At 38.9% G+C, this 26807-nt stretch overlaps 1 protein-coding gene across 5 annotated transcripts; it reads right to left on the reverse strand.

Moving 5' to 3' along the window:
- Window positions 1-5785: 5785 nt before the first annotated feature.
- Window positions 5786-26807, reverse strand: LOC143414995 (uncharacterized). Of its 5 annotated transcripts, XM_076880205.1 has the most exons (14): window positions 26439-26805; window positions 22051-22083; window positions 21909-21968; window positions 19181-19213; window positions 18924-18971; window positions 16696-16743; window positions 14724-14756; window positions 14467-14514; window positions 12496-12528; window positions 12239-12286; window positions 10012-10059; window positions 8041-8073; window positions 7784-7831; window positions 5786-7317 (listed from the first exon to the last, which is right to left on the reverse strand). In XM_076880205.1, the coding sequence occupies exons 1-14, from the start codon at window positions 26497-26499 to the stop codon at window positions 7307-7309; spliced, it is 585 nt and encodes a 194-aa protein (XP_076736320.1). In that variant the 5' UTR covers window positions 26500-26805; the 3' UTR covers window positions 5786-7306. The 5 variants fall into 5 exon arrangements, 4 of the variants coding, with proteins under 4 accessions (XP_076736320.1, XP_076736317.1, XP_076736319.1 ...); XM_076880202.1 differs by lacking the exon at window positions 5786-7317 and having other exon boundaries at window positions 7694-7831; window positions 26439-26807; XR_013095604.1 differs by lacking the exon at window positions 5786-7317 and having other exon boundaries at window positions 7783-7831; window positions 8041-9545; window positions 26439-26803.

Genomic DNA, 26807 nt, shown 5'->3' on the forward strand with positions numbered 1-26807 from the left:
TTAACTCATAAAAGTGTGTTTCGTTCAAAGAATTCAATGAAATGAAATTTCTTGAAATGCTCTTTCAAGAAATTTCATCTGAACAAAAAAAAATCACCAAAACCTCTCTGAAAAATTTTATCATCCTCTGCTGTTAAGTCAAATGATCATGTCTGTTTTTACTGTCGTGAGGACATTTGAACGCTGCATGTCCAGCATTAAAGAGAAAGGAAGCTCAAGCCACTAAAGCTCTGCCAGTGTGGGCTTCTCCGGCAGCTTCTCCGCTGAATGTGCATGTTGATGCTGAGGAAAAATCAAAAGCTGACGTTGATCCACAGTTTTTGCCATTCATCTTATGCTGGTTTGTTTCGTTGACTGGTGCACTATCTTCAGATGTGTTTCTTGCATGCACAATTACACGCGCACAAGCTCATAAAATGGATGAAATTGTGGATTTGTCTGGATCATTTATGGCTACACTTGATGAAAAAGACTCTTTTGTGTCACCCAGTAATTCTGTAAAAATGATCAGATGTGATGTTTCTGAAGTTATTCCTGCAGACATAAATTTGAATTTGAACGTGAATAGACGTGAAACGTTGATCAAACCACAGCAGAGTGATCCTTCACTGGCGTCTTGTTTTTCTTCTGTTGTAGAGGGATGGATCTAAAGACCCAGTAAGGTATTTAGTTGAAAATGGTGTTCTGTTGAAGTCTTGGTCTCTGGACTTACCTTATTCCAGGAAGGAGGGGGAGGATTCGTAGTGTTGAGTCAGCTAAATTTGTTACAAAGTTGGACCTAATTTCCTTATATGCTACTGGCATATAAGGAAATTGCATGATATAGGCAAGATGGCGCCGGTGTGTGTGGCTGCTCGTCTGTCACTGTCATGTTTGTTCCTGTTTATGTTATTTCTAATTTGTGTCATCCACGAAACAAAGTCTCTGCTGAGGTATGATCGCCAGACACTATTGGACCTCAAACCTGTGGTCCAAAATATTGTGTCCTTTGGAGCTGGTGGGCAGCAACCCCTGCCCCCATTTGCATCGGAAACCCCGGGTTACCTGTACCGGGTTCCCACGCTACCTTCCCGGCGAAAGCGTCCTCGTCGCCGGGGTAAACGAAGCGGTCGCCTGGTGAAGCTAAAGGTTTACCTAAAGAATTATTCTGCTGTTTTCCGACCAGTGCATGGATTCTTGCCAAGGCTGTTTGCATATCGGCGTTTTCTGGATCCTGTTGATGCCTGTTTGGTGCCTGTGGTCGGCTTTGATGATGATGCTCCTCGGCCTCGCTGCCCATGCCCTCCCAGGCTAAACCTCCGCTGTCAACATTATCGGAATCTGAGATCGCTGCGGCGGGTTTCTGGACCTCCTGAACCCCGAGCTCCAACTCCAGCTCCAGCTAGGATTGGCCTGGTGAACGCCAGATCACTTTTAAACAAAACTTTTATTCTTCGGGACTTCTTCAGTTCCCGTGATCTGGATTTTCTGTGTGTGACTGAGACGTGGCTGAGTGTTGGTGAGTCCAGTGTTCTATCTGAACTTTTACCTGTGGATTGTTGCTATTTTAACTCGCCACGGACGTCAGGCAGAGGTGGAGGCACAGTGACTGTTTACAAAAAGGATTTTAAATGTAAGCAGTGTTTTCTACAGCCTTCGTTCTCCAGCTTTGAACTTACCTCATTTGAGGTGAGTCGTACAAACCCGGTTTTCTGCGCTGTCATCTATCGCCCCCCGAAATACAATAAGAACTTCATAAACGACTTTTCTGATTTTTTAGCTGGGATTATGCCCAACTATGATAGTGTTCTTATTGTTGGAGATTTTAATATACATGTATGCTGTCCTGATAAGCCACTGGTAAAGGACTTTTTAAGCCTTATTGACTCTTTTAGCCTGGTACAGTCCGTACGTGGCCCTACACATGAGCACGGACACACACTGGACCTTGTTCTGTCATATGGTCTGCCTGTCACTGACTTGGAGATTTGTGACTGTGCACTCTCAGATCATATGCCTGTGTTATTCAACGTTGGTTTGACATATACCGCAGTTAAACCTGGCGCTGCTACTCGGTGCTGTCGGGTTATTAACCCCGCCACTGCTGCGCAGTTTTCTGCTGCTTTTAATCAGCTCGGCGGCCCTTCTGACTTTGTCTCCTCTGACACAGAAGACCTACATTCCTGGTTTAATTCTTGCTGTCAAAAAATCATGGACTCTGTGGCTCCTTTAAAAACCAGGCAGCTTAAGGCTAAACCTGAGCCTTGGTTTAATGAGAGCAGTCGTGCTGTTAAGAGGGAATGTCGTCGAGCAGAACGGAGGTGGAAAAAGGATAAACTGCATGTATCATTTCAAATTCTCAAAGACTGCTGGCATCGCTACCAGAACACTGTTAAAGAGGCAAAAAGGGAATATTTTGCAAATATTATTTCTTCCAACTGTCATAACCCACGTGTGTTATTTAGGACCATTGACACTGTTCTTAATACTCCTTTGAATGTCTGTTTGGAAGTTTCTCCTGAGATTTGCAATGATTTTCTGAACTTTTTTATTGAAAAGGTTGTCACCATCAGGGCTCTTATCACAGCTCCTGACTCTGACCCCTCTGTCTCTGTCCCTTGTGCTGCTGTTTTCACTCAGTTTGAGCTTGTGACGCTCTCCTCTTTAGAGGATGTGGTTCGCCATATTAAGCCCACAGGTTCCCCTCGGGATCCTGTCCCTCCACAATTCTTTAAAGAAATTTTTCCTAGTATACAACAGTATGTCCTTGACATTATTAACAGCAGTCTGTCTTCTGGTGTGGTTCCTGCAAATTTCAAACATGCAGTAGTACAGCCACTGCTTAAGAAACCTGGCCTTGATCACACAGTTTTAGCGAACTATAGGCCTATTTCCAAGCTGCCTTTAGTCTCCAAGGTTTTAGAGAAAATTGTTTTTAGTCAACTGAAAGATTTTCTAGATGGTAATGGCATCTTTGAGGTTTTTCAATCAGGTTTTAAAACCCTTCACAGCACAGAATCTGCATTACTAAGGGTTTTTAATGACATCCTTCTGGCATGTGATTCTGGTAACCATGTTGTTCTTGTCTTGCTTGAGCTAACTGCTGCCTTTGACACAGTAGACCACAATATTTTAATTTCTCGATTACATGATGTAGTGGGTATTGGTGGCACTGCACTCAATTGGTTTAGGTCTTATTTGTCAGATAGAACTTTCTCTGTCAGCCTTCTCGGTTACGAATCGTCTTCTGCTCCTCTGTCATGTGGTGTCCCACAGGGCTCAATTTTAGGGCCACTGCTCTTTTCTCTGTATCTACTGCCTCTGGGTTCTATCCTTAGAAGGCATGGGGTCTCATTTCACTGTTATGCCGATGACTGCCAAATTTATTTGACACTAAAACACAAGGATGGCATCTCCATAAAACCTCTCTTGACATGTCTAGATGACATTAAAGCTTGGTTGGCTCGAAACTTTTTAAATTTTAATAAAAAGAAAACAGAAGTGTTGGTGTTTGGACCCAGTGGTCCCTGTGAGTCCTCCTCTGTTGTTTTAGGATCCCTGGAAGTCTATTTTAAATCTGTTGTTACTGACCTTGGTTTTAAGTTGGACAGTGATTTTAAATTGGACAACCAAATCAGAGCAGTGGTGAAGTCCAGTTTTTATCATTTAAGGTGACTGGCAAGACTAAAATCTTTTCTTTCGAGGCAGCACCTTGAAACAGTGATCCATGCTTTTATTTCTTCCCGCCTGGACGACTGTAACTCACTTTATGTGGGGGTCAGTCAGTCATTGCTCTCACGTCTGCAGCTGGTTCAAAATGCGGCTGCACGACTCCTAACAGGAACTCGAAAAAGAGAGCATATAACCCCCGTGCTGGCCTCTCTGCACTGGCTGCCTGTGTCTTTTAGAGTTCATTTTAAAATTCTTATGTTTGTTTTTAAATGCCTACACAGTCTTGCCCCGCCTTACCTCTCTGAGCTTCTTCATCCCCACATACCCTGTCGGTCTCTCAGGTCAGCTGACCAGCTGCTCCTGGAGGTACCGAGATCCAGGAGGAAGCTCAGAGGGGACAGGGCCTTCTCTATTGTGGCTCCAAAGTTATGGAATAATTTGCCCATGCATGTTAGAGAGGCCCCTTCACTGTCCACTTTTAAATCACGTCTTAAAACCCACTTTTATTCCTTGGCTTTTAACCTCAGTGAGACTTAGTTTCTTTTTTAATGCAGTAGTTATTTAATTAATGATTTCACTCTTCTTTTATTTGTTTTTATTTATATCTCATGTAATTTTATTTTACAGTTCCAATGTACAGCACTTTGTGTCAGCTGTGGTTGTTTTAAAGTGCTTTATAAATAAAGTTGATGATGATGATGATGATGATGACCTTTTAAAGGGTATTGGCAAGTTCTGTTAACACGTTAACGCTTCTGAAATCTCTGCTTTTGTAATTCCGGATCATTTCTTCCAATACACGGTTATGCCTTTCAAGTTGCAAAATGCACCTGCACCATTTCAACGTTTACTGCAAAAGGTTTTGTTTCAAGTGAAAAACTGTGAAGCTTACTTGGATGACATACTCATTTATTTTCTGACATCGTCAGAATATCTGGAGACGCTCTCTGTTGTGCTCAGATGTTTCCACGATGTAACTGTCCCTGAGACAGTTAAAATAAAGTTGTTTATTTCACATGTTTCTGTGATAGATTCATGCTTAATTTAGTTCATTTATTTGTTGGAAAGAATTAAACATGTATTGGATAAGATGATAAAAGTGTAGCATTGATTAAAAAACCTTGGCTAAAATATGTGGTTACAAAATAATGGTTTGTTACAGATGTAAAGTGCTGTAGAGTTTGTATTAGGTAGAGTTTGTAATGGTCACATGAGCAGAGTTTGGTTGAGAACACAACCATGGCATTGTGGGTCAGAAGCTACAGATGGGGCTACAGCACAACATGAATGTTATTCTGCGTGTGGTCCAAGAGGTGCACACAGCATGGTTTTCATGTATATCGTAAGGTTGCATACACGTTCTACATTGGTAACAAGAGGACATTTTCAGTAATATCCATTATTTTGCATTTTTTCTGTTCTGCTTGCTCAAAACATGAGACTCTGATAAGATCAAATACATTTATGTTGTAAACCTTATGTTTCTTCAGTTTTCACGGTGTCTGAAGACAATAGAGACTCACAGACCACGTGACTTTTGCACATTGCATTGTGGGTATGAGTGGCAACAAAATCAAAACACTGCATCAAGCACTTGCATTTCCAGCACCGGTAATCATTAATTCTGCGGTTTTAATCCCTACTTGCATTTTATTTGTCCCAAAAACAGTTCTGTACAAAACGACGGAGAACACGGCAGCTGCGTACGAAGACAGACGTGACGAAGAGGCAAAAGAAAGTACGAGGAACAAATCAAAGGAGTGAAAGGGTCAGACCCACACGAGCATACAGAGTGGAGTAAGGACGTTAGCGTGCTGCCCAACTTTCATCACGCACATATTTATTATTATATGGTCCTAAGTGAGAGTGCACACACTCACAACATGTTTAGTAACTTCAGATCCTGCAACAAGCCCAGGTCCAGTTTACTTTGGTGATTTGGACGATTCCATCTCACAGCTGTTGTTACAGGCCAACGCATCTATTTGTCCTTTCAGGTTGTAGTGTTACACAACATTTTCAGATCTAATAGAAATAAAATAAGTGTTTCATAATTTACTCAATTTATTGTCTTTATTTATAACTGGCATTATTATTTAATTGTATTATAGAATCTTACAAGAAAGAGGCAAAATTGTAAAAATCCATCGTGCTTTATTAGCTGCTTCGGTGAAAAACAAATCAACAATGCAACAAAAAACCAACAACATTGCAAAACATCGTACTGGAAAACAGTTATTCATCACTTTATTGCTTCAATACAATGATATTGTATTTTATGTTATGATAACTCACGTAATAACTATTAGGAGTTGGTGGTGTTTCTCTGGTGTGGTGTCACGGGGTCTGCTTCTGTTTTCAGCACAGGTAGGCGGGGTGGTGTGTCACAGGATGCTGACACACCGGCGGTGCATCAGACGTCATTTGATGAAGCGTTACTCAGGAGCAGCACGACTGACGTCTGGTGTCGGAGTATTGCCACCTCCTCGAGTGGTAACGTGTTTGTTAATTCTCCGCGGTGTGCATTACGGCCAACCTATGTGTAACAGTTGCTATCGTAATGCAGTGTATCACCACATGGCGGCGCCTCCTGTCTCACGACTGGTGTCACCCTTCTAAGGGGCCCTTTTCATATCGCAGAGCCACAGAGAGGCATGGAGCCAAGCAGCACAAGTACTTAGGTCACAGTGTACCACATTAAAATTAGACTCCTTTAACGCCCTCCAATAATGCATCTGGAGTATTTCCGGTCATAACTATTCAAAATTTTCTATCTAAGATACAAACTTCAGTAAATGGGCCATAGATCTGAGCTATCATTCACCACTGGAGATTTCACATCAAATCTGGTGTCTGTCACCAGTTGAAATTTCCTCGCCAGCCCCAGTTAAGTCACTAGTGATTCAAACTCAAAAATAAGCTGTCCCACAAGAATAAAACTTTCATAGATGGTCTAGGTTAAGTTTTTAAACTTATTTTAATTAATATTGCCTGTTAAAGGCTGGCATTGAATTACCTATAGTGTAAGCCTAAAATAAATATAAGTTCTAACTTAAATTATGCAAAAAATGCAAATTAAATATACATATGAAATGCATTTATGTCAACAAAAGTAAATGATATACATAAATGCATTTTCAAGCCAAATGCACTTTAGTTTATATGGACAATTGTGAGTGAAATGCACAGGTCAAGCAAAAATCTGCTATTTTGCAAATGGCAAATACTGTGGTGCATGCTTCAGTTCATTTAACAATGACTTAATATGTGTTATGCATAAAATTTTAAAGTGTTAAATGAACAGAGAATATTGGATTTTCATTTGAGACAAACAGAGCTAAACAATGAAAAACAAGCAAATTTCTTTAACCAATGTCTAGAGTCTTTTCACAAGTTTAGTTTAATTTTAATCAAACTAAACTTAATTTACTACCTTTAATGTATCTGTAACTATGCATCTCTGAGACTTGAGAGACTTTTTTATGTCATATTTACAGGTCAGACCAATCGAGTATTTGCTGAAATAGAATTAAACTCTAGAGCTGTTTCACATGTCTTGTTACATAAAGAAATCAAAGGTCCCTGCCAAATCCAATAGTTTAGCAAATGGAGTGGTGTTACCAAACACCATATCATGAACAGCTGTGTCTGTGTTTCAGTTTTTTCCTGGAATTGCACAAGATGTTAAAAGAAAATCAGTCATGCTTCCACTTGGAGCAGCATTCTTTTTTACCTCACAGTATTTGTATACAGCTTCCCTCTGTTCTGTATGATGCTTTTTTATACCAGCTCTTCCAAGTCTGCACGAAAGAGTGCTTGTCCTTCTTCAACACTGAGACGATATTTGCTGTCCCTCTTGTACAGTACCCTACATCTGTTGTATGCATTAAAGTTGGGGTCTAGCTTTACACACTGATGTTGACAATAACCATAATGTGCAAATAATAAAATATTTATGTCAGGATTAATCCAAATTGGCTCTGGTTTTCTAATCGCCTGTGCCAGTGTAAACTGTGTTTTGGCATTAAAACAGTACAAAAAAAAAAAAAAAAAAAAAATCCATCTTAGCGTCAATGTCCCTGCATCACAAATGATACAAAAGCACAGGATGTATGAAGGCTGTCAGACCTACCAGAGTCTCCAGGACTTGGTTTCTTGGGTTTTTCCGGCTGTGGCTCGTCTGTGGAAGAAAGATTAATTTAAACAAAACAGTGGTGGACAGTCCAAGCATGGCTAACGAGGAGCTATTTTATGATTTATGCTTAACAGTTTTGCATTTGTAGAAGTAAAAATCAGACATGAGATTAAAAAAGGACAAATATATTACGCAGAACAAATTCTGACACTCAGCAGAAGACAATCAGTAAAATAAGACGTCAGCGTATCTACCTGGTCCAAATGCATCCCAAAGGTCTAGCTCACCTGAAGGAGAAACACATGGAATTAGTCTGTTAACCCGTCCACGTGTGTGGCTTCAAAACAGGAAGCTGTGCAGCATATCAACTGGGACATACGTTTAAATCTATATTTATACCGTTTTATTTCTGCTTTCACAGAAATAATAAAAGACTTCTCTGAATGTCACGCAGGGCGTGGTGCAGTCTGGCAGGTGTTTTGCAGGAGTTTTGTTAAGAAGTGAAAAGAATGATGGTTTGAAAGATAAAACGGTCAAAGTTTCTGAGTGTAAAAAATTTACATGCAAAGGGCTTACCTACCTGCTTGGGAGCTTTTCACCATCCACAATGATGGAGATGTGAAAGCCTTGGCCATAGATGTGACATAAGAATCCCCCCAGAGTGAGATTTTAGACCCCTCTCACCATATCTTTCCCTCTAGTCCTCTTCTAAGGGGCCCTTTTCATATCGCAGAGCCACAGAGAGGCATGGAGCCAAGCAGCACAAGTACTTAGGTCACAGTGTACCACATTAAAATTAGACTCCTTTAACGCCCTCCAATAATGCATCTGGAGTATTTCCGGTCATAACTATTCAAAATTTTCTATCTAAGATACAAACTTCAGTAAATGGGCCATAGATCTGAGCTATCATTCACCACTGGAGATTTCACATCAAATCTGGTGTCTGTCACCAGTTGAAATTTCCTCGCCAGCCCCAGTTAAGTCACTAGTGATTCAAACTCAAAAATAAGCTGTCCCACAAGAATAAAACTTTCATAGATGGTCTAGGTTAAGTTTTTAAACTTATTTTAATTAATATTGCCTGTTAAAGGCTGGCATTGAATTACCTATAGTGTAAGCCTAAAATAAATATAAGTTCTAACTTAAATTATGCAAAAAATGCAAATTAAATATACATATGAAATGCATTTATGTCAACAAAAGTAAATGATATACATAAATGCATTTTCAAGCCAAATGCACTTTAGTTTATATGGACAATTGTGAGTGAAATGCACAGGTCAAGCAAAAATCTGCTATTTTGCAAATGGCAAATACTGTGGTGCATGCTTCAGTTCATTTAACAATGACTTAATATGTGTTATGCATAAAATTTTAAAGTGTTAAATGAACAGAGAATATTGGATTTTCATTTGAGACAAACAGAGCTAAACAATGAAAAACAAGCAAATTTCTTTAACCAATGTCTAGAGTCTTTTCACAAGTTTAGTTTAATTTTAATCAAACTAAACTTAATTTACTACCTTTAATGTATCTGTAACTATGCATCTCTGAGACTTGAGAGACTTTTTTATGTCATATTTACAGGTCAGACCAATCGAGTATTTGCTGAAATAGAATTAAACTCTAGAGCTGTTTCACATGTCTTGTTACATAAAGAAATCAAAGGTCCCTGCCAAATCCAATAGTTTAGCAAATGGAGTGGTGTTACCAAACACCATATCATGAACAGCTGTGTCTGTGTTTCAGTTTTTTCCTGGAATTGCACAAGATGTTAAAAGAAAATCAGTCATGCTTCCACTTGGAGCAGCATTCTTTTTTACCTCACAGTATTTGTATACAGCTTCCCTCTGTTCTGTATGATGCTTTTTTATACCAGCTCTTCCAAGTCTGCACGAAAGAGTGCTTGTCCTTCTTCAACACTGAGACGATATTTGCTGTCCCTCTTGTACAGTACCCTACATCTGTTGTATGCATTAAAGTTGGGGTCTAGCTTTACACACTGATGTTGACAATAACCATAATGTGCAAATAATAAAATATTTATGTCAGGATTAATCCAAATTGGCTCTGGTTTTCTAATCGCCTGTGCCAGTGTAAACTGTGTTTTGGCATTAAAACAGTACAAAAAAAAAAAAAAAAAAAAAATCCATCTTAGCGTCAATGTCCCTGCATCACAAATGATACAAAAGCACAGGATGTATGAAGGCTGTCAGACCTACCAGAGTCTCCAGGACTTGGTTTCTTGGGTTTTTCCGGCTGTGGCTCGTCTGTGGAAGAAAGATTAATTTAAACAAAACAGTGGTGGACAGTCCAAGCATGGCTAACGAGGAGCTATTTTATGATTTATGCTTAACAGTTTTGCATTTGTAGAAGTAAAAATCAGACATGAGATTAAAAAAGGACAAATATATTACGCAGAACAAATTCTGACACTCAGCAGAAGACAATCAGTAAAATAAGACGTCAGCGTATCTACCTGGTTCAAATGCATCCCAAAGGTCTAGCTCACCTGAAGGAGAAACACATGGAATTAGTCTGTTAACCCGTCCACGTGTGTGGCTTCAAAACAGGAAGCTGTGCAGCATATCAACTGGGACATACGTTTAAATCTATATTTATACCGTTTTATTTCTGCTTTCACAGAAATAATAAAAGACTTCTCTGAATGTCACGCAGGGCGTGGTGCAGTCTGGCAGGTGTTTTGCAGGAGTTTTGTTAAGAAGTGAAAAGAATGATGGTTTGAAAGATAAAACGGTCAAAGTTTCTGAGTGTAAAAAATTTACATGCAAAGGGCTTACCTACCTGCTTGGGAGCTTTTCACCATCCACAATGATGGAGATGTGAAAGCCTTGGCCATAGATGTGACATAAGAATCCCCCCAGAGTGAGATTTTAGACCCCTCTCACCATATCTTTCCCTCTAGTCCTCTTCTAAGGGGCCCTTTTCATATCGCAGAGCCACAGAGAGGCATGGAGCCAAGCAGCACAAGTACTTAGGTCACAGTGTACCACATTAAAATTAGACTCCTTTAACGCCCTCCAATAATGCATCTGGAGTATTTCCGGTCATAACTATTCAAAATTTTCTATCTAAGATACAAACTTCAGTAAATGGGCCATAGATCTGAGCTATCATTCACCACTGGAGATTTCACATCAAATCTGGTGTCTGTCACCAGTTGAAATTTCCTCGCCAGCCCCAGTTAAGTCACTAGTGATTCAAACTCAAAAATAAGCTGTCCCACAAGAATAAAACTTTCATAGATGGTCTAGGTTAAGTTTTTAAACTTATTTTAATTAATATTGCCTGTTAAAGGCTGGCATTGAATTACCTATAGTGTAAGCCTAAAATAAATATAAGTTCTAACTTAAATTATGCAAAAAATGCAAATTAAATATACATATGAAATGCATTTATGTCAACAAAAGTAAATGATATACATAAATGCATTTTCAAGCCAAATGCACTTTAGTTTATATGGACAATTGTGAGTGAAATGCACAGGTCAAGCAAAAATCTGCTATTTTGCAAATGGCAAATACTGTGGTGCATGCTTCAGTTCATTTAACAATGACTTAATATGTGTTATGCATAAAATTTTAAAGTGTTAAATGAACAGAGAATATTGGATTTTCATTTGAGACAAACAGAGCTAAACAATGAAAAACAAGCAAATTTCTTTAACCAATGTCTAGAGTCTTTTCACAAGTTTAGTTTAATTTTAATCAAACTAAACTTAATTTACTACCTTTAATGTATCTGTAACTATGCATCTCTGAGACTTGAGAGACTTTTTTATGTCATATTTACAGGTCAGACCAATCGAGTATTTGCTGAAATAGAATTAAACTCTAGAGCTGTTTCACATGTCTTGTTACATAAAGAAATCAAAGGTCCCTGCCAAATCCAATAGTTTAGCAAATGGAGTGGTGTTACCAAACACCATATCATGAACAGCTGTGTCTGTGTTTCAGTTTTTTCCTGGAATTGCACAAGATGTTAAAAGAAAATCAGTCATGCTTCCACTTGGAGCAGCATTCTTTTTTACCTCACAGTATTTGTATACAGCTTCCCTCTGTTCTGTATGATGCTTTTTTATACCAGCTCTTCCAAGTCTGCACGAAAGAGTGCTTGTCCTTCTTCAACACTGAGACGATATTTGCTGTCCCTCTTGTACAGTACCCTACATCTGTTGTATGCATTAAAGTTGGGGTCTAGCTTTACACACTGATGTTGACAATAACCATAATGTGCAAATAATAAAATATTTATGTCAGGATTAATCCAAATTGGCTCTGGTTTTCTAATCGCCTGTGCCAGTGTAAACTGTGTTTTGGCATTAAAACAGTACAAAAAAAAAAAAAAAAAAAAATCCATCTTAGCGTCAATGTCCCTGCATCACAAATGATACAAAAGCACAGGATGTATGAAGGCTGTCAGACCTACCAGAGTCTCCAGGACTTGGTTTCTTGGGTTTTTCCGGCTGTGGCTCGTCTGTGGAAGAAAGATTAATTTAAACAAAACAGTGGTGGACAGTCCAAGCATGGCTAACGAGGAGCTATTTTATGATTTATGCTTAACAGTTTTGCATTTGTAGAAGTAAAAATCAGACATGAGATTAAAAAAGGACAAATATATTACGCAGAACAAATTCTGACACTCAGCAGAAGACAATCAGTAAAATAAGACGTCAGCGTATCTACCTGGTCTAAATGCATCCCAAAGGTCTAGCTCACCTGAAGGAGAAACACATGGAATTAGTCTGTTAACCCGTCCACGTGTGTGGCTTCAAAACAGGAAGCTGTGCAGCATATCAACTGGGACATACGTTTAAATCTATATTTATACCGTTTTATTTCTGCTTTCACAGAAATAATAAAAGACTTCTCTGAATGTCACGCAGGGCGTGGTGCAGTCTGGCAGGTGTTTTGCAGGAGTTTTGTTAAGAAGTGAAAAGAATGATGGTTTGAAAGATAAAACGGTCAAAGTTTCTGAGTGTAAAAAATTTACATGCAAAGGGCTTACCTACCTGCTTGGGAGCTTTTCACCATCCACAATGATGGAGATGTGAAAGCCTTGGCCATAGATGTGACATAAGAATCCCCCCAGAGTGAGATTTTAGACCCCTCTCACCATATCTTTCCCTCTAGTCCTCTTCTAAGGGGCCCTTTTCATATCGCAGAGCCACAGAGAGGCATGGAGCCAAGCAGCACAAGTACTTAGGTCACAGTGTACCACATTAAAATTAGACTCCTTTAACGCCCTCCAATAATGCATCTGGAGTATTTCCGGTCATAACTATTCAAAATTTTCTATCTAAGATACAAACTTCAGTAAATGGGCCATAGATCTGAGCTATCATTCACCACTGGAGATTTCACATCAAATCTGGTGTCTGTCACCAGTTGAAATTTCCTCGCCAGCCCCAGTTAAGTCACTAGTGATTCAAACTCAAAAATAAGCTGTCCCACAAGAATAAAACTTTCATAGATGGTCTAGGTTAAGTTTTTAAACTTATTTTAATTAATATTGCCTGTTAAAGGCTGGCATTGAATTACCTATAGTGTAAGCCTAAAATAAATATAAGTTCTAACTTAAATTATGCAAAAAATGCAAATTAAATATACATATGAAATGCATTTATGTCAACAAAAGTAAATGATATACATAAATGCATTTTCAAGCCAAATGCACTTTAGTTTATATGGACAATTGTGAGTGAAATGCACAGGTCAAGCAAAAATCTGCTATTTTGCAAATGGCAAATACTGTGGTGCATGCTTCAGTTCATTTAACAATGACTTAATATGTGTTATGCATAAAATTTTAAAGTGTTAAATGAACAGAGAATATTGGATTTTCATTTGAGACAAACAGAGCTAAACAATGAAAAACAAGCAAATTTCTTTAACCAATGTCTAGAGTCTTTTCACAAGTTTAGTTTAATTTTAATCAAACTAAACTTAATTTACTACCTTTAATGTATCTGTAACTATGCATCTCTGAGACTTGAGAGACTTTTTTATGTCATATTTACAGGTCAGACCAATCGAGTATTTGCTGAAATAGAATTAAACTCTAGAGCTGTTTCACATGTCTTGTTACATAAAGAAATCAAAGGTCCCTGCCAAATCCAATAGTTTAGCAAATGGAGTGGTGTTACCAAACACCATATCATGAACAGCTGTGTCTGTGTTTCAGTTTTTTCCTGGAATTGCACAAGATGTTAAAAGAAAATCAGTCATGCTTCCACTTGGAGCAGCATTCTTTTTTACCTCACAGTATTTGTATACAGCTTCCCTCTGTTCTGTATGATGCTTTTTTATACCAGCTCTTCCAAGTCTGCACGAAAGAGTGCTTGTCCTTCTTCAACACTGAGACGATATTTGCTGTCCCTCTTGTACAGTACCCTACATCTGTTGTATGCATTAAAGTTGGGGTCTAGCTTTACACACTGATGTTGACAATAACCATAATGTGCAAATAATAAAATATTTATGTCAGGATTAATCCAAATTGGCTCTGGTTTTCTAATCGCCTGTGCCAGTGTAAACTGTGTTTTGGCATTAAAACAGTACAAAAAAAAAAAAAAAAAAAAAATCCATCTTAGCGTCAATGTCCCTGCATCACAAATGATACAAAAGCACAGGATGTATGAAGGCTGTCAGACCTACCAGAGTCTCCAGGACTTGGTTTCTTGGGTTTTTCCGGCTGTGGCTCGTCTGTGGAAGAAAGATTAATTTAAACAAAACAGTGGTGGACAGTCCAAGCATGGCTAACGAGGAGCTATTTTATGATTTATGCTTAACAGTTTTGCATTTGTAGAAGTAAAAATCAGACATGAGATTAAAAAAGGACAAATATATTACGCAGAACAAATTCTGACACTCAGCAGAAGACAATCAGTAAAATAAGACGTCAGCGTATCTACCTGGTCCAAATGCATCCCAAAGGTCTAGCTCACCTGAAGGAGAAACACATGGAATTAGTCTGTTAACCCGTCCACGTGTGTGGCTTCAAAACAGGAAGCTGTGCAGTATATCAACTGGGACATACGTTTAAATCTATATTTATACCGTTTTATTTCTGCTTTCACAGAAATAATAAAAGACTTCTCTGAATGTCACGCAGGGCGTGGTGCAGTCTGGCAGGTGTTTTGCAGGAGTTTTGTTAAGAAGTGAAAAGAATGATGGTTTGAAAGATAAAACGGTCAAAGTTTCTGAGTGTAAAAAATTTACATGCAAAGGGCTTACCTACCTGCTTGGGAGCTTTTCACCATCCACAATGATGGAGATGTGAAAGCCTTGGCCATAGATGTGACATAAGAATCCCCCCAGAGTGAGATTTTAGACCCCTCTCACCATATCTTTCCCTCTAGTCCTCTTCTAAGGGGCCCTTTTCATATCGCAGAGCCACAGAGAGGCATGGAGCCAAGCAGCACAAGTACTTAGGTCACAGTGTACCACATTAAAATTAGACTCCTTTAACGCCCTCCAATAATGCATCTGGAGTATTTCCGGTCATAACTATTCAAAATTTTCTATCTAAGATACAAACTTCAGTAAATGGGCCATAGATCTGAGCTATCATTCACCACTGGAGATTTCACATCAAATCTGGTGTCTGTCACCAGTTGAAATTTCCTCGCCAGCCCCAGTTAAGTCACTAGTGATTCAAACTCAAAAATAAGCTGTCCCACAAGAATAAAACTTTCATAGATGGTCTAGGTTAAGTTTTTAAACTTATTTTAATTAATATTGCCTGTTAAAGGCTGGCATTGAATTACCTATAGTGTAAGCCTAAAATAAATATAAGTTCTAACTTAAATTATGCAAAAAATGCAAATTAAATATACATATGAAATGCATTTATGTCAACAAAAGTAAATGATATACATAAATGCATTTTCAAGCCAAATGCACTTTAGTTTATATGGACAATTGTGAGTGAAATGCACAGGTCAAGCAAAAATCTGCTATTTTGCAAATGGCAAATACTGTGGTGCATGCTTCAGTTCATTTAACAATGACTTAATATGTGTTATGCATAAAATTTTAAAGTGTTAAATGAACAGAGAATATTGGATTTTCATTTGAGACAAACAGAGCTAAACAATGAAAAACAAGCAAATTTCTTTAACCAATGTCTAGAGTCTTTTCACAAGTTTAGTTTAATTTTAATCAAACTAAACTTAATTTACTACCTTTAATGTATCTGTAACTATGCATCTCTGAGACTTGAGAGACTTTTTTATGTCATATTTACAGGTCAGACCAATCGAGTATTTGCTGAAATAGAATTAAACTCTAGAGCTGTTTCACATGTCTTGTTACATAAAGAAATCAAAGGTCCCTGCCAAATCCAATAGTTTAGCAAATGGAGTGGTGTTACCAAACACCATATCATGAACAGCTGTGTCTGTGTTTCAGTTTTTTCCTGGAATTGCACAAGATGTTAAAAGAAAATCAGTCATGCTTCCACTTGGAGCAGCATTCTTTTTTACCTCACAGTATTTGTATACAGCTTCCCTCTGTTCTGTATGATGCTTTTTTATACCAGCTCTTCCAAGTCTGCACGAAAGAGTGCTTGTCCTTCTTCAACACTGAGACGATATTTGCTGTCCCTCTTGTACAGTACCCTACATCTGTTGTATGCATTAAAGTTGGGGTCTAGCTTTACACACTGATGTTGACAATAACCATAATGTGCAAATAATAAAATATTTATGTCAGGATTAATCCAAATTGGCTCTGGTTTTCTAATCGCCTGTGCCAGTGTAAACTGTGTTTTGGCATTAAAACAGTACAAAAAAAAAAAAAAAAAAAAAAATCCATCTTAGCGTCAATGTCCCTGCATCACAAATGATACAAAAGCACAGGATGTATGAAGGCTGTCAGACCTACCAGAGTCTCCAGGACTTGGTTTCTTGGGTTTTTCCGGCTGTGGCTCGTCTGTGGAAGAAAGATTAATTTAAACAAAACAGTGGTGGACAGTCCAAGCATGGCTAACGAGGAGCTATTTTATGATTTATGCTTAACAGTTTTGCATTTGTAGAAGTAAAAATCAGACATGAGATTAAAAAAGGACAAATATATTACGCAGAACAAATTCTGACACTCAGCAGAAGACAATCAGTAAAATAAGACGTCAGCGTATCTACCTGGTTCAAATGCATCCCAAAGGTCTAGCTCACCTGAAGGAGAAACACATGGAATTAGTCTGTTAACCCGTCCACGTGTGTGGCTTCAAAACAGGAAGCTGTGCAGCATATCAACTGGGACATACGTTTAAATCTATATTTATACCGTTTTATTTCTGCTTTCACAGAAATAATAAAAGACTTCTCTGAATGTCACGCAGGGCGTGGTGCAGTCTGGCAGGTGTTTTGCAGGAGTTTTGTTAAGAAGTGAAAAGAATGATGGTTTGAAAGATAAAACGGTCAAAGTTTCTGAGTGTAAAAAATTTACATGCAAAGGGCTTACCTACCTGCTTGGGAGCTTTTCACCATCCACAATGATGGAGATGTGAAAGCCTTGGCCATAGATGTGACATAAGAATCCCCCCAGAGTGAGATTTTAGACCCCTCTCACCATATCTTTCCCTCTAGTCCTCTTCTAAGGGGCCCTTTTCATATCGCAGAGCCACAGAGAGGCATGGAGCCAAGCAGCACAAGTACTTAGGTCACAGTGTACCACATTAAAATTAGACTCCTTTAACGCCCTCCAATAATGCATCTGGAGTATTTCCGGTCATAACTATTCAAAATTTTCTATCTAAGATACAAACTTCAGTAAATGGGCCATAGATCTGAGCTATCATTCACCACTGGAGATTTCACATCAAATCTGGTGTCTGTCACCAGTTGAAATTTCCTCGCCAGCCCCAGTTAAGTCACTAGTGATTCAAACTCAAAAATAAGCTGTCCCACAAGAATAAAACTTTCATAGATGGTCTAGGTTAAGTTTTTAAACTTATTTTAATTAATATTGCCTGTTAAAGGCTGGCATTGAATTACCTATAGTGTAAGCCTAAAATAAATATAAGTTCTAACTTAAATTATGCAAAAAATGCAAATTAAATATACATATGAAATGCATTTATGTCAACAAAAGTAAATGATATACATAAATGCATTTTCAAGCCAAATGCACTTTAGTTTATATGGACAATTGTGAGTGAAATGCACAGGTCAAGCAAAAATCTGCTATTTTGCAAATGGCAAATACTGTGGTGCATGCTTCAGTTCATTTAACAATGACTTAATATGTGTTATGCATAAAATTTTAAAGTGTTAAATGAACAGAGAATATTGGATTTTCATTTGAGACAAACAGAGCTAAACAATGAAAAACAAGCAAATTTCTTTAACCAATGTCTAGAGTCTTTTCACAAGTTTAGTTTAATTTTAATCAAACTAAACTTAATTTACTACCTTTAATGTATCTGTAACTATGCATCTCTGAGACTTGAGAGACTTTTTTATGTCATATTTACAGGTCAGACCAATCGAGTATTTGCTGAAATAGAATTAAACTCTAGAGCTGTTTCACATGTCTTGTTACATAAAGAAATCAAAGGTCCCTGCCAAATCCAATAGTTTAGCAAATGGAGTGGTGTTACCAAACACCATATCATGAACAGCTGTGTCTGTGTTTCAGTTTTTTCCTGGAATTGCACAAGATGTTAAAAGAAAATCAGTCATGCTTCCACTTGGAGCAGCATTCTTTTTTACCTCACAGTATTTGTATACAGCTTCCCTCTGTTCTGTATGATGCTTTTTTATACCAGCTCTTCCAAGTCTGCACGAAAGAGTGCTTGTCCTTCTTCAACACTGAGACGATATTTGCTGTCCCTCTTGTACAGTACCCTACATCTGTTGTATGCATTAAAGTTGGGGTCTAGCTTTACACACTGATGTTGACAATAACCATAATGTGCAAATAATAAAATATTTATGTCAGGATTAATCCAAATTGGCTCTGGTTTTCTAATCGCCTGTGCCAGTGTAAACTGTGTTTTGGCATTAAAACAGTACAAAAAAAAAAAAAAAAAAAAAATCCATCTTAGCGTCAATGTCCCTGCATCACAAATGATACAAAAGCACAGGATGTATGAAGGCTGTCAGACCTACCAGAGTCTCCAGGACTTGGTTTCTTGGGTTTTTCCGGCTGTGGCTCGTCTGTGGAAGAAAGATTAATTTAAACAAAACAGTGGTGGACAGTCCAAGCATGGCTAACGAGGAGCTATTTTATGATTTATGCTTAACAGTTTTGCATTTGTAGAAGTAAAAATCAGACATGAGATTAAAAAAGGACAAATATATTACGCAGAACAAATTCTGACACTCAGCAGAAGACAATCAGTAAAATAAGACGTCAGCGTATCTACCTGGTCCAAATGCATCCCAAAGGTCTAGCTCACCTGAAGGAGAAACACATGGAATTAGTCTGTTAACCCGTCCACGTGTGTGGCTTCAAAACAGGAAGCTGTGCAGCATATCAACTGGGACATACGTTTAAATCTATATTTATACCGTTTTATTTCTGCTTTCACAGAAATAATAAAAGACTTCTCTGAATGTCACGCAGGGCGTGGTGCAGTCTGGCAGGTGTTTTGCAGGAGTTTTGTTAAGAAGTGAAAAGAATGATGGTTTGAAAGATAAAACGGTCAAAGTTTCTGAGTGTAAAAAATTTACATGCAAAGGGCTTACCTACCTGCTTGGGAGCTTTTCACCATCCACAATGATGGAGATGTGAAAGCCTTGGCCATAGATGTGACATAAGAATCCCCCCAGAGTGAGATTTTAGACCCCTCTCACCATATCTTTCCCTCTAGTCCTCTTCTAAGGGGCCCTTTTCATATCGCAGAGCCACAGAGAGGCATGGAGCCAAGCAGCACAAGTACTTAGGTCACAGTGTACCACATTAAAATTAGACTCCTTTAACGCCCTCCAATAATGCATCTGGAGTATTTCCGGTCATAACTATTCAAAATTTTCTATCTAAGATACAAACTTCAGTAAATGGGCCATAGATCTGAGCTATCATTCACCACTGGAGATTTCACATCAAATCTGGTGTCTGTCACCAGTTGAAATTTCCTCGCCAGCCCCAGTTAAGTCACTAGTGATTCAAACTCAAAAATAAGCTGTCCCACAAGAATAAAACTTTCATAGATGGTCTAGGTTAAGTTTTTAAACTTATTTTAATTAATATTGCCTGTTAAAGGCTGGCATTGAATTACCTATAGTGTAAGCCTAAAATAAATATAAGTTCTAACTTAAATTATGCAAAAAATGCAAATTAAATATACATATGAAATGCATTTATGTCAACAAAAGTAAATGATATACATAAATGCATTTTCAAGCCAAATGCACTTTAGTTTATATGGACAATTGTGAGTGAAATGCACAGGTCAAGCAAAAATCTGCTATTTTGCAAATGGCAAATACTGTGGTGCATGCTTCAGTTCATTTAACAATGACTTAATATGTGTTATGCATAAAATTTTAAAGTGTTAAATGAACAGAGAATATTGGATTTTCATTTGAGACAAACAGAGCTAAACAATGAAAAACAAGCAAATTTCTTTAACCAATGTCTAGAGTCTTTTCACAAGTTTAGTTTAATTTTAATCAAACTAAACTTAATTTACTACCTTTAATGTATCTGTAACTATGCATCTCTGAGACTTGAGAGACTTTTTTATGTCATATTTACAGGTCAGACCAATCGAGTATTTGCTGAAATAGAATTAAACTCTAGAGCTGTTTCACATGTCTTGTTACATAAAGAAATCAAAGGTCCCTGCCAAATCCAATAGTTTAGCAAATGGAGTGGTGTTACCAAACACCATATCATGAACAGCTGTGTCTGTGTTTCAGTTTTTTCCTGGAATTGCACAAGATGTTAAAAGAAAATCAGTCATGCTTCCACTTGGAGCAGCATTCTTTTTTACCTCACAGTATTTGTATACAGCTTCCCTCTGTTCTGTATGATGCTTTTTTATACCAGCTCTTCCAAGTCTGCACGAAAGAGTGCTTGTCCTTCTTCAACACTGAGACGATATTTGCTGTCCCTCTTGTACAGTACCCTACATCTGTTGTATGCATTAAAGTTGGGGTCTAGCTTTACACACTGATGTTGACAATAACCATAATGTGCAAATAATAAAATATTTATGTCAGGATTAATCCAAATTGGCTCTGGTTTTCTAATCGCCTGTGCCAGTGTAAACTGTGTTTTGGCATTAAAACAGTACAAAAAAAAAAAAAAAAAAAAAAATCCATCTTAGCGTCAATGTCCCTGCATCACAAATGATACAAAAGCACAGGATGTATGAAGGCTGTCAGACCTACCAGAGTCTCCAGGACTTGGTTTCTTGGGTTTTTCCGGCTGTGGCTCGTCTGTGGAAGAAAGATTAATTTAAACAAAACAGTGGTGGACAGTCCAAGCATGGCTAACGAGGAGCTATTTTATGATTTATGCTTAACAGTTTTGCATTTGTAGAAGTAAAAATCAGACATGAGATTAAAAAAGGACAAATATATTACGCAGAACAAATTCTGACACTCAGCAGAAGACAATCAGTAAAATAAGACGTCAGCGTATCTACCTGGTTCAAATGCATCCCAAAGGTCTAGCTCACCTGAAGGAGAAACACATGGAATTAGTCTGTTAACCCGTCCACGTGTGTGGCTTCAAAACAGGAAGCTGTGCAGCATATCAACTGGGACATACGTTTAAATCTATATTTATACCGTTTTATTTCTGCTTTCACAGTCTTACGTTCTTATTATGAAGCAGTTTCTGGGAAATTTAAAGATGGCACGAATGACTGCCAGAGCCACAAAGAAGAGCATGAAAAACATCCAAGTCTGATTCATCGAGTTTGATTTACACAGCTGATGTGTTACAATGGATACACCTGTAATCTCATATATATACATATATATGTATGTCATTCATGTCATTACTGAGCACTGACATATTGTGTTCAGGACAATGGGACAGACTAACACAGATCATCATATGTGTAATATACATCACTGTAAACAAAAGGCCACTGATGGCGTGCTTCAAAGTTCAGTCGTAACACATGAAATACTACAAACCATCCTTATTGGGCTGCTCTGGTGCCTTTGGCTTCTCTTTGGGCTTTTGGGTTGTCGTTTCTAAAGAAACAGAAAGAAACGAGTGAATGAAACCTTTAAAAAAACAATGCTAGGAAAAGTGCCCGATGTGACGGTCACTCACTTATTTCATCCAACCCATCCTCCAGGCTGAGTTCTGTATGAAGAAGACATGAGGAAGAGCATTACAGTTTAATAGTGGAGACTGTTGACTGTAACCACAGGAGGGTAACACTGTCACACTACATCACACTTCACATAAATACCCTTTATATTTATATCTATATATGTTTATATCCAGCTTTGTCAGCATGTCTGATTTCCTCTGAGTCTTTAACTAGCAGACACAAACATGCCCGTGTGGGCCCATGGTGGGAAGCTGTGAGTGACCTGGGTCATGAATGGAAGGCTGGGAGTACTGGGAGTGCTGGGAGTACCAGCAGAGCGAACATGTCCAGAATGGTGACGTCACATTAGATGGTTTCATGCACAGTGTGGACGGTGGCAGGTAGATGTGAGGTTCATGTTTCACAGTGACTGCTGTTTTTATTTCCCGCTGAACGCCATAGTTTTACATTTCTATCATGTTTTCTACGATATCATCACTGAATTATTAAGATGTTTGGTATCGTGTTGTTTATTTGTAGCCTTTGTTTATTAACATATTTTAAATACCTTCACGATCTGTACTTTGTAAAACTAATCTTAAATACCAGTTTCACTAAGTCGAACTTAGAACTGGGAAAACTGGCTGAAATTAACCAATTGAATTTTTTACCTATTCATGTTTTTATTGCAGAATGGAGTCAGAATGTTCCCTGTGCTATTGAAAGCAGCACTGAGTCGTCACAACCCACAGTCCACACTAATCGCATGCCAGATGTGCCGGGCCCACAGCTCACTGTGCCCCTTGCGTGTTGGATACAGTCATACAGTGTATTTGCTGGTTGCTAGGGCAGCTCTGACTGACACATCAAGAAGCTGTAAAAAGCACGAGTCACAACTGAAAGTAGGAGGTGTGAGCCGCACTTTGCCTGAACAAGTGCAGAAATCCAGCACTTGCTGGGCCCGTTGATCTTGTACTGTACGCGCCCACAGACAGGTTTGCCTCAGAGCAGCAGCTCTGCAGACCGTCTTAGAGCAGCGGTCCCCAACCCCCGGGCCTCGGACCGGTACCGGTCCGTGAGAGTTGAGGCTCAGGTCTGAAATGTCTGGTTTTCAGGGTTTTTATCAGTTTTCAGCGTTATTTTGTTATCGTTTTTAGCATTTACGCGGTTTTCCTGGGTCTTTTCACGTGTGTTATGAATAGATTTTCTTTTTTCGGTACCGGTACTAGTTTTATTTTGTTGTATTTATCCGCGACACCTTAAAGGCCGGTCCGTGAAAATATTGTCGGGCATAAACCGGTCCGTGGTGCAAAAAAGGTTGGAGACCGCTGTCTTAGAGGACTCGTGTGCCTTTTGGTTCATCTGTGGTTATAAAGCACAACCAGGACGCACTTTGAACCACATGAATGCAGCAGTAAACAGAAAAACAAGAAACGAGAAGCACAAAGCTGCACTAAGGCAGCTCTCTGGCCAGTACTCGAACTAGTTTTTGCATATATTCCTTTTATCTGCTTTGCACTTTTTAAATATAGTTTGTGACCAGATGAGTGCAGCATGACAAATGTTGTACAGCAGCAGGTGATGGACAACAGGAGCTTTCGGATTTTGTTTCATTTTAGTTTCATTCTCTGGTGTCTTCCTACAATTAGTTTATCCATGCTGGGAGTTTGTTGTTTAATTGTTTGGCTTATTATGTAATATATACGCAGCCTATATTTGTAGATCTGTGTGAAGGGAGGTTTCTTCATTTGATTGTTGGGTGTATTATTGTAGGGTCTACCTTACAATATAAAACACCTTGAGGCGACTGTTGTTGTTGTGCTGAATACAAGACAACTGAACATACAACGTTGCCTCTCTTCACAGTTCTGTCGTTAAAGATCTGACACATTTTGGGGTCAAGTTGAGTTTTTCAGTCTATTTTTCTCAGTCTGTTTCAACCTTGGTGGATGTAAGCAACATTTGAGTGGACATGAGCCCACTCTAATCCCCCCCAGAATTCAGTCAACAGCTTTGAAGGTATCGTGCTGACAGACAGACAAAACGCACATATGCAAACAGCACCACAAACCTACGGCCTTTTCTGACTCATGCCAGGACAATATGTATTACATGTAGATTACTGATCAGCTCTTTGTGGCTCTGATTCAGTGTTGCTCATGGTCACATGACCTGTGACAGGTGATGTAAGACGATGGCTCAGAGGTCCATCCTGGGAGTTCTGCAGTTTGGAATGTGTTTTAATTCTTTTCTCCAAATATCAATTTCCCATCAAACATGCGCGTATGGCCCCACGGTGAGCACGCCAGTGTGGGTGTTTCGGCATGTTTCCTGGGTTACAGTTATAATTTAAGATTTATGCAAAGTATCGTGACGAGCTGTGGGTGAAGTAGAAAACCTCAGTTACTACAGTGCGTGCCATCTACTTTAGAAAGCATGCCTGTGGTTTGCCATACCAGCTCTGTTTGAGTTTCATACAGGAAGTATGACAGAGGAAGACGTGCAAATGGCGTGCAAACTTTAAATGTAGCTGACACTCACAAAGGCTGGACTGATATCTGTCAGCTAGCTTAGTAACGCCCCCAAACAGGATGCAGAAAGGACACCAAACCTAGATAAGTGGCAGAAAATGAATGGATGTATTTTTGTCCCCATGACGTTTTCCCGTGGAAAAAGTTTATACCTTGGAGTATAACTATGTTGAACAAATCCTGGATGTGTATAATATGATGTGATATGATATGTGTGTTACTTGTATTTGATTTTTGGAGTTGTTACTGAGCACTTTCTTGTTGTTAGTGTCTTTAATGTCTGTAATTTAGTGTGATGTGTTTATTGTTATTAACCTCTGTCTCTCTTCCACAGCATGTCTTTATCCTGTCTTCCTTCTCTCACCCCAACCAATCACAGCAGATGGCCCCGCCCCTCCCTGAGCCTGGTTCTGCTGGAGGTTTCTTCCTGTTAAAAGGGAGTTTTTCCTTCCCACTGGGTTGGGTTTTTCTCTGTGTTATTGTAGGCTCTACCTTACAATATAAAACACCTGAGGTGACTGTTGTTGTGATTTGGTGCTGCACAAATAAAATTGAATTGAATTATTGTTGTGGTTATTTGTCCGTCTCCAAAACATGAACTGGATTTCCAAGAGGTCAAATAAATGTAATGTAAAGTGAACAGGGACTTGGACACTAGTGTTTGAACCGAGGAGAAGATCAGCTTGGTTGATTTGGATCTTCTCACATTAGTCCAAACAGATATCCAGCCACGTCAGGCCCACTCACACTCACAATCTTTTCTACAGGCACCCCAACCTTCATTTGTAAATGAATGAAAATAAAACTGTTTGCTTGATCCTGACGAGCAGCATCTTTTCGCTCTAAACTCGTACCAGTCGTGTGACAAATTGCTTCCACTTCTGGAATTTGGTGTATTCCCAAAAAAGGAAATAATCCTGGAAACCTCAGAGGAACCAGCTATCATGTGTTTGACCCAAAGAACAAAAAGACCAGAGGACCACACTAAGGACACTGTAACAAACATGTAATAAACATTTTTCAACATTATATGAAATGTAGTGTTAATGTAATTATTCCAAAAAACATCTCGAGTATGGAATATGTTGCAAATGATATGAGCTTCAAGCCTAAACTCTTTAATGACATCATTGCGCTCTGGGAGGAACATCCTTCAATCAATAACTCGAACATTTCGGCGGCTACTGTGTAGCGTCTGTAACTGATACATGTTTTCTAATAAACGGGTTATGAGTTTGTTTAGCGAAAGAAACGTCCGCTTTATTTGAAAAAGCACACAAAAACCCCACACAGGAAGCCCAGATCTCCCAGTTTTACACTGGGAATTGAACGCAGCCTATATCTGTAGATCTGTGCGAAGCTGGCAACATTAAATTTGCTTCAAAACCCCACGTGGGCATGACGTGATCAGCGATTGGCGCACACGCATTAAAGTTTTGAGAGACGTGTTACGCGCAGTTTCAGACGTTTGTGCGCACAGGAGGGTTGTTAACAGAGACAATGTTCGGATTCGTGAGCTGAACTAAATAAATTGTGAATAAAGGATGAGTATCCCGGTTTGGATCGAGGCAAACAGTTCAGCGTGTGCTCAGGTTGCAGGTTTTTGTGTGCATTGAACCACAGTCCTCAAAAGTTACACGTTATTACAAACATTTGTCTTATTTTACGCGTGTGGATCATATCGTCCGCATGTGCAAAGAGCAGACGTTATTACTACGAAATAATACCCAGCTTTTCAAAGAAGTGCTTCTTTGTTTATTTGCTTGTTTGTTTGTTTTTGGCAAGTGGCCAAACAACTTTTTAATTCGCTATACTCGTCTCGCGTGACCTTAAAAAGCAGTTACACACAATAATAATGGCAGCTGTGCTTTTACCTTGTGTTAATGTTCCAGTAACCAGGAAAAGCAGCACCGCAATCCTCAAACAAAGCTTCATGTTGGCTCTTCTTTAGCCGTGTGCGCGGGTCGGCGGCGGGTATTTGTGGACTCAGAAACACTCCGCTGGTGTCTTCTTACACTTCATGAGTCAACTTTGCCTGTGAAGCACAGACTGGGTGTGGCAGCCTCTGAGAGGGCGTTGTGCGTGAGACGCAGGGAAAGATACAAGAACAGCAAACGGAGCCTAAAATCTTTCAGTGATTTCCCCAAAATTTACATCAGCCGATATAAATATTGCAGTTCGTATGTTTGCTGCTGATTATGTACTTCAGTTACGCCTGTAGCTATATAAGACTGAGCTTTTTT

This window comes from Maylandia zebra, linkage group LG23 (genome assembly GCF_041146795.1).
Source record: "Maylandia zebra isolate NMK-2024a linkage group LG23, Mzebra_GT3a, whole genome shotgun sequence".
Lineage (NCBI taxonomy): Eukaryota > Metazoa > Chordata > Actinopteri > Cichliformes > Cichlidae > Maylandia > Maylandia zebra.

Bases quoted from the DNA above. Each gene is read 5' to 3' on its own strand.
- LOC143414995 (XM_076880202.1), bottom strand. From the start codon at position 26,499: ATGAAGCTTTGTTTGAGGATTGCGGTGCTGCTTTTCCTGGTTACTGGA. The intron at 22,084-26,438 runs GTAAAAGCACAG...TTCTTCATACAG, and splicing joins TACTGGAACATTAACACAAG to AACTCAGCCTGGAGGATGGG. The intron at 18,972-19,180 runs GTAGATACGCTG...TTTCTTCCACAG, and splicing joins TTGGGATGCATTTGGACCAG to ACGAGCCACAGCCGGAAAAA.